Source organism: Megascapheus bottae, chromosome 31, assembly GCF_031878675.1.
Source record: "Megascapheus bottae isolate mThoBot1 chromosome 31, mThoBot2.hap1, whole genome shotgun sequence".
NCBI lineage: Eukaryota > Metazoa > Chordata > Mammalia > Rodentia > Geomyidae > Megascapheus > Megascapheus bottae.
Genome location: NC_143539.1, coordinates 8,578,912 through 8,587,306, shown reverse-complemented (window position 1 = coordinate 8,587,306; position 8,395 = coordinate 8,578,912). Strand labels below are relative to the sequence as shown.

Here is an 8,395-nt window from a genome sequence, read left to right as displayed (position 1 = left end):
ATGGTGGAAAGTGAGAAATTATATAGGGGGAGGGGCGTGGCCACAGTGAAAGTGGATGTGATCTCAGAGTTCGGGGAAATACCTCAGACTGGGGGACCTCCCACTGCCCTCAGGCGTGCCAGCTGCCAGGGTTACAGGTACTGGGCGGGGATTTCCAAGGTGCAGGGAAACCAAGGGAAAAAGTCATTTCTTCCAGGCAGACCTACCATCCCTGCCTTCTGATAGTTGTAAAGGGGCACCGACTCTTTCAGGCCACTTTCTGCTGACAAGGGGCATTGACATTGGGGATAGAAGGCAGGATGTTGTCCATCCAGAAGGAGCAGTAACAGTTCCATGGTAGTAAACGTGCATATGGTTCCTTGGATGAAATCCAAAGGACGTCTTAAGAGGCAGGGGGGCCATCTTCTTCAGGGATGGAAGACACCTTGAAGTCATAGAAAGGGCAAGAGCAGGAGCCTTTTTCATTCTTGATAGAAGAAATCCCTGTGGCTGTCCATTGAGCTAAACTGCAGTGGGAGTTGGTCAGCAGGACCACTTAGGATATAAACCAGACAGATTAAGGGTCTTGAGAAAGACTTGATCCTCAGGCAATATTGAGGGAGAAGGAAAAGTGCTTGGCGGGGCTGAAAGAGCCTTAGATATGGGACTGTGGGATAAGATTAGAAAGGAATGTGAAAAAGGAAAGTTATCCAACAGCAGCCAGGAGCTGGCAATTTTTCCTTTTATGGGCAGCCTTATCAGCTTTTTCCTGTTCCTCCCTGTTGTTAACCTTAAAGGCCATGCTCACCAGATCTCCTTGGGGGGTTTGAGGGCCATCCTCAACCTTTTTAAAAAAATATATCGGGGGCTGATTGGGAAATAAAATGGATATTAAGGACCACTGGGTCCAACTTTGTATAACACTGGCGTGCCACTGTGTGGTGATGGAAAAATTCGGCCAGGTTTTCAGTGGGTCTCTGGGTAACCGCCTTTAGTTTATCGTAGTTGACTGCATGGTGGGCTGCCTTTTGGAGGCCAGCTACCACACAGGTTACATCCTATTTCTGCTAACCCTTCCAGGAGCATTATTTTGGGGTCTTCCCTGGGCACAGCCATTGCTCCTATGGGGAAAAGAATTGTCTAGGTGGCGGGTTTCATCAGCATGTGTCTGGGCGGCAACCCAAACCCTTTCCTTTTCCTCAGAGGTAAGGCTTAAGGACAGGACTGTATACAAGTCACGCCAGGTGAGGTCATAGATCTGAACAAGGTATTTAAACTCCTTGGTCTAATTATTAGGGTCTTGGGAGTAAGATCCCAGTCGCTTCTTGATCTGGGAAAGATGGGTCATTGAAAGGGGGGGCCTGCGCATGAAAAACTCCGTCCACCCCTGCCACCTCTCGCTGAGGAAATAAGGGGGCTCCTGGAGGCTGTGAGAAACTGGTGCAGGATTGGGTGTGAGCTTCAGGAGGTGAGGAAAAAAAGGAGATGAAGGGGGAGGAGAAGGAAGAAAAGGTTCAGCTTGGGGAGGAGGAGCAGTCTTCAGTGTTGAGCAGGGGATCAGGCACTTTAGGTTTAGGAAGAGACTCCAGGCTCTTAGGTGATTTGGCAGGGACAGGATGCCCCTGTGCCAGGAGGATAGGTGAAGTTGAGCAGGATTGGTGGAGAGAAGGGCAAGCATGGAGAGCAAAGAAAGCCTGAACATATAGAACCTCTGGCCATTTACCATTGCATCAGCAGAAACTGTCTAAATTCTTGAGAACAGTCCCATTTGGGGGCCATTGAGACCAATTGTCTAGCCTATACTTTGGTCAGACTGGATTGCAATAAAAGATGAGACAGGAGGACGACAGGGGCGGAGTGACTGAGAACGTCAGGAGGTGGAGTCAGTGAGGATGTAGAACAGGAAAGTAGAATATAGGGGAAGGGGGAATCCAATCTCACCAGAACAGATTGGGGGTGGGGGGGAGGGCTTAAACTAGACCCACGGAGTGATCCCTAGGCAGAGGTGGGTTGAATGAGACAGAAAGAGAAGGCCTAGAGTCATTCACCATGTGCAGACAGGAAACACTGAGGCAAATGCACAGCCAGCAATAGGAAAGGCAGAGGTCCGGGAGTGGAGTTTCCTTTTTCAGGTTTGCAGGGGGGCGGGGCAGAAGGTGGCTTGACCCTCGGAGAAATGGCGGGGATTCAGCGACTCCTGACTCTCTCCCCCATCCGAATCAGGGCACCAAAGGTAAGATCTGCCGAAAGGAAACCCCATGCTGTTCAGAAGAGCGTTTATTGTGTGAGGAAAGAGCAGACCCCCCTACCTCCCAAGAATTATGTACAGCAAGAGAGTTTATGGTGGAAAGTGAGAGATTATACAGGGGGAAGGGTGTGGCCATAGGGGAAGAGGATGTGGTCTCAGAGGATGAGGAAACACCTCAGACTGGGGGACCTCCCACTGCCCCCAGGCATGTCAGCTGCCAGGGTTACAGGTCCTGGGCAGGAATTTCTAGGGTACAGGGCGAGAGAGCCAAGGGAAGAAGTCATTTGTTCCAGGTGGACCTAACAGTGGGAGCCTAGCCTAGTGGTAGAGTGCTCTCCTAGCATGCACGAAGAGCCCGGTTTGATTCCGGAAGTGGTACGGTGGCTCACGTGGTAGAGCTCTAGCCTTGAGAAAGCCCAAGGACAGTGATCAGGCCCTGAGTTCAAGTCCCAGGACTGGCAAAATAAAAAAAAAGGTGTATGGGCCATACAAATCCTGGGTCCCCCACAGGTCAGCAGCCAAGCTGACCCCCTGGTTGAGTGAGCATCCCCCCCAAGACAGGTGTTTGGCTGGTGGGGGAAGAGCCAGGCTTCTAGAAGATTCCAGGTGAGGGTGAAGGGAGATGAAATGAAGTAAGATTCACCTGAATCTCTGGGACTGAAGAGACGGAAGTGAGGCTTTGGCAGTGTAAGCACTGGGAAGAGAAGCCGAGGGCCTGCGCTGACACCTGCCATCCTGGCTACTCAGGACCCTTAAGATCTGAGGACTGTGGTTCAAAGCCAGACTGGGCAGGACAGTCTGGTGGTGGTGATGGTGGTGTCCTGGGGCTCGAATTCAGGGCTTGGGTGCTGTCCTTGAGCTTTTTCACTTAAGGCTAGCACCCTACCATTTGAGTCACAGCTCCACTTCTGACTCTTTGGTGGTTCTTTGAAGACAAGAGTCTCGTGGACTTTCCCGCCCATGTTGGCTTTGAACTGTGATCCTCTGACTTCAGCCTCTGACAGTGCTATGACAGGTGTGAGCCATCAGGATATTTTCATTTTCTTTGAAGTTATTTCAAGGTTATACATAGAGAGGGCAGGGCATGGTGACACACGCCAGTCATCCGAGCAACCCCACAGGCAAAAATAGGAGGATCAAGGTTTGACACTACCTTAAGTAAAAGCATGAGACCCTATGTGAAAAAAACAAATGGCTCGTGCCTGTAATCCTAGCTATTCAGGAGGCTGAGATCTGATGATCACGGTTCAAAGCCAGCCTGTGCACTAAAGACCGAGAGACTTATCTCCAGTTAACCACTAGAAACCCGGAAGTGGCATAGGGGGTAGGGTGATAGCTTTGAGCTGAAGAGCTCAGGGGCAGCGCCCAGGCCAGACAAGTCCCATGACTGACAAAAAAAAAAAAAATCCAAAAGGCCTGAGGGGTGTGGCTGAGCAAAATACAACAGCAAGAACTCAGGGAGATTGCCAAGTCTCGAGTTCAAGCCTCAGTACTGACAACAAAAGAACTGTGGGCACAATGGCTCATGCCTGTAATCCTAGCTACTCAGGAGGCTGAGATCTGAGGATCTCAGTTCAAAGCCAGCCCAGGCACTAAAGACTGTGAGACTCTTATCTCCAATTAAACATTAGAAAACAGGAAGTGACACTGTGGCTCCAGGAGTAGGGTGGAGGCCTTGAGCTGAAGAGCTCAGGGACAGTGCCCAGATCCAGAGTTCAAGCCCCACAACCAGCAAAAAAAAAAAAAAAAAAAGAAGAAAAGAGAAGGGTGGGTTGTTAATAAGAATGTTATCAATGATAGGAGAGGATGTTAACTTAGCCAGGTACCAGTGGGCCAAGGGCCACTGAGAAATAAAGACTGGAGGGAAACAGTACCAAACTTAAGTACGGTTTCGGCTACCAAGCAGAAGGGGCTGGGCTGTTTCAGGGAGGAGGGCAAGGAAGAGACGGTGAGAGACAGGGTTTTACTAAGAGCAGTGCCCTTCTGACTTCCATGTCTTCTTTGCCACACTGAGGGAGGCCAGCCACAGAGGAAAGAGGCTGGGTTCTGCAGTTCTCTTCTGCCAGCCCAGCTCCTTGTGAGGTGGAGATCGGAGGAAACAGGTTCAAAGCTTCCTTTTTGTTGTTGTTGTTGTTGTTGTTTGTAGTTAAAAAAAAAAATTAGGGGCTGGGAGTGTGGTCTAGTGGTAGAATGCTTGCATAGCACGCACGAAGCCCTGGGTTCTCAGTACCACACACACGCAGAAAAAGCTGGAAATGGCACTGTGGTTCAAGGGGTAGAGCACTAGCCTTGAGCAAAAGAAGCTCAGGGATAGTGCCCAGGCCCTGAGTTCAAGACCCACAAGAAAGAAAGAAAAGAAAAGGAAGGAAGGAAAGAAGGAAGGAAGGAGAGAAAGAAGGAGGAGGAGGAGGAGGAGAGAGAGAGAGGAAACAGGGTCACAAGGGGAAACTGAGCCACTCCTGGACAATGAACTCTGTTTAGAGTTCAAACTACAGGACCGGCCATTTCTAGGTGTTCTAGAAAGTGCTCCCCACCTCCCCAGGCCCCGCCAAGCTTTCCATTGCATTTCGTTTTTCTTTTCCTTTCTTTTGGCTTTCCTGTGTTCTGGGACTGTTTGTTCTAGGGACATTAGCTTTGGAAGAGGCTGGGTTAGATTTAGGGGGCTACTCACCCCGCCCTCACCAGGGGGTGAGTTCCTGGGGACAGGAGGAGCCTTGGTTCCTCAGAGACACAGGATGGCACAGCTGTTACCCAGCTCCTCTCCCACCCCGCAGCAAAGTCAATAATTGCTCTGGGCTGCGCTGGCAGGCGGCACCAGGGCGGGTGGGGGGGTGGACAGCAGCGGGCATGTGCCGTGTGGGACACCGTGGACAGGGGGCTGGGATTCACAGAGCAGCCTCGAACCCAGGACATCAGGCATGTGTGTGTGCGTCTGTGGGGGTGTGGGGGTGTCTCCTGACTCTGCCCTTTATTCTATTCTTTTCTTTTTCTTTCAGTTTGTTTTTTAAGTCCCAAACTGGAACTCAAACACTGTCCCTGCTGCTTTTTGTTCATTGGCTGGTGCTTTCCTAACTGAACCACGCCTTCTAACATCTGTTCTAGTCTGCTTTTTGGTTTGGTTTTGTTTTGATCAGGTGTGGTGCTTGAACTCAGGGCCTGGACTCGTATCCCTGAGCTTCTTGGAGCCCATAGCTTCACTGGTGGCATTTGCATTGATTTGATTTCACTGGTGATTCCTTGGCCATCAGAGTCTCACCGGGTCTGTCCTGCCTGGAACCGCGGTCGTCTGGATCACAGCCCCGGGAGTCTTCACCGTCACAGGACCATGGCAGACGAGTACAGCGCGTGGGTCCTGGCGGCTTACGTGATCATCTTTGTCACGGGCCTCCCTGCTAACCTCCTGGCCCTGCGGGCCTTCGTGGGGCGGCTCCGGCAGCCTGGCCCGGCCCCGGTTCACGTGCTGCTCCTCAGCCTCACCCTGGCTGACCTGCTGCTGCTGCTGCTGCTGCCACTCAAGATAGTGGAGGCGGCCTGGGGCTTCTCGTGGCCGCTGCCCCGGTGGCTGTGTGTGCCCACCACCTTCGCCCATTACAGCAGCATCTACTGCAGCACTGGACTGCTGGCGGCCATCAGTGTGGAGCGCTATCTGGGGGTGGCCTTCCCGGTGAGGTACAAGCTGGCCCGGCGGCCTCTGCACGGGCTACTGGCCGCCCTGCTGGCCTGCACGCTGGCCTGCGGCCACTGCACCATTGTCATCGTCATTGAGTATGTCAACGCCACACAGCTGGCCCCAGCTGGCCGCAGTTGCTATGGCGACTTCACAGGGGCCCAGCTGGCCGTGCTTCTGCCCGTGCGCCTGGAACTAAGTCTGGTCCTCTTCCTGCTGCCTCTGGTAATCACCGTCTTCTGCTACTGGCGTCTGGTGCGGCTGGTGTGGGGCCAGGCCCACGCCGGGCCTCGGAGGCGCAGGGCAGCGGGACTGGCCCTGGTCAACCTGCTCAGCTTCCTGCTCTGCTTCGGGCCCTACAATGTGTCCCACGCCGTGGGCTTCTACCTGCAGACCAACCCACCATGGCGCGTGGACGCCCTGATCTTCACGGCCCTCAACGCCAGCCTCGACCCACTGCTCTTCTACTTCTCTTCATCCACGGTGCGCAGAGCTTTCTGGAGAGGGGTGAAGGGGTTCCGTCGCCAGGGCGCCTCCCTGTGGGGGTGCAGAGCCAAGGAGAGGGTGGAGGCCACGAGCGAGAGCCCAGGCCCTGCCCAGGCCAAGGTCATGCCAGGCTCAGATTCCACCCCAGGCTAGCTTCAGCGGCCCTCGGAGGATTCGGGGGGACCGGGGGGCTCAGCCCTCAAAGCTGGGGGGAGTTAGGGGGTGGGTGGGAGGGAGGCTTTCAGGTAGAAATGTGATTTGTTTTTTTTTTGGTCAGTCTTGGGACTTGAACTCAGCACCTGGGCACTGTCCTTGAGCTTCTTTTGCTCAAGGCTAGCACTCTGCCATTTGAGCCATGATGCCACTTCCAGCCTTTTCTGTGTATGTGGTACTGAGAAATGAAACCCAGGCTCCATGCATGCTTGGCAAGCACTCTGTGACTAAGCCACACTCCCAGCTCTAAGAGCAGAATTCTGAAATCTCTGAAACCAGTCCTGGAGTCTGGTCTGACCCTGTCAGTGCTGGAAAGAAATGGACGGCCAGAGATAGAGGAGAACGGGAGTGAAGAAGAAGCAGTGCAGGAGGTCCTGAGTTGGGGTAACAAGATGATTCGGGGGACGGGGGGGCTTGGGCAGCCTGGGTTCTGTAAGCGGCTTCTTGGGGGTTTGTGTATTGTCCTCTTTGTTCAGCTTGGAGCTGGGTGAGATATGGAGGGGTAGTCTTTATACCCCATCCTGGGCCCAAGGCTTGGAGCCAATCCTTCCAAGAACAAAGCAGCCCCCCTCCCCTGCATCTGGTCCGGAAGATGGCAGAAAGTAAAGATGATAAAGGTGACGCACTCTGCGGGGATCCCATGATTGCCACAGTGGTGAGAGCGGGCAGCGCAGCGGAGGCTGGGCACAGGCTGCAGCTCCGATGGTATTCCCGTGGTCCAGGCAGGAATGCAGAGAGGGGTGGCAGGTGGAGCCTGCCTTCGAGCTGTCTGTCTGTCTGGCCTGGGCCTATGGCTGGAAACGCCTATCATCCAGGCTACTCAGAAGGCTGAGATCTGGAGGATCGTGGTTCAAAGCCAGCTGAGGCAGCAGAGGTAGGAAAGTCTGTGGGACTCTATCACCCATGAACCACCAGAGAAACAAAAGTGGAGCTGTGGCTCAAGTGGCAGAGGGCTAGCCTTGAGCAAGAGAACTGAGGGAGAGCGCCCAGACTCTGTGCTAATGCCCCAGGAAACACACACACACACACACACAGTGTGAGGCCCCAAGTTCAAACCCCAGATTGCCAACAAAAGAGGAAAGAAAAGAGAGACAGAGAAGATTTGGAGGCATGGCTCAGGTGGTAGAGAGCCCATCAATTAGCAAAAGCAAACATCAGGTACCAAATCTGAGTCCTGGTCTCAGACCTAAAGAAAAATGGCAGGAATTCAGTAGCCAGGAAGGAAAATAGTTCAACCACCAGCTCTTGGTTGGTTGTGGGGGGTGGGTGCAAGAGGACTCCCCAAAACAGACACATCCTTGCCCGCTCCCCAGAACTAGGGTTTGAATCCTGGCACATAATAAACTACATGGGGCTGGCTGACCTTCCTTCCCTAAGCATTTGGTTCTGGGGTGTCTGTCTCCCCCGCCCTGGGGGGCCCAGGCAGGAGAACAGATGGATAAACAGAAGTAGGAAGGCATGGTTAATTAATAACAGGAGGGATAGCCTAAAACTGGTGGCTACCAGGAAATGCAGTGCCAGGAGCTGGCAGAAGACTCCTCAGGGGAGCTGGCCTCGACCTTCTCCTTCTGGAAAAGTCGCTGGCCTGGCTTTGTGGCTGTTGCCATTGGAAGGCAGATGTTAGCAGGTGGGTGTAGAAGGTTCTAGAAAGCATCCAGGATCCTTCCAATCATTTTCTCCACCTCTCAGCTTCCTTAACACCTGGCTGTGGTGCAAGATTTTATTTTTCTTTCTGTTTGCCTAACCCCCACTTTTTTTTCTTCATCTCTTTTTACCCTTTGCCTGGAATGAGAAGGAGAATG

The 8,395-nt window shown here is 53.0% G+C and overlaps 1 protein-coding gene across 1 annotated transcript; it reads left to right on the top strand.

The window, feature by feature from the left end:
- Positions 1-5,552: 5,552 nt before the first annotated feature.
- Positions 5,553-6,533, top strand: Ffar2 (free fatty acid receptor 2). Its single transcript, XM_090322276.1, has one exon. The coding sequence runs from the start codon at positions 5,553-5,555 to the stop codon at positions 6,531-6,533; it is 981 nt and encodes a 326-aa protein (XP_090178402.1).
- Positions 6,534-8,395: the final 1,862 nt, after the last annotated feature.

Bases quoted from the DNA above. Each gene is read 5' to 3' on its own strand.
- Ffar2 (XM_090322276.1), top strand. From the start codon at position 5,553: ATGGCAGACGAGTACAGCGCGTGGGTCCTGGCGGCTTACGTGATCATC.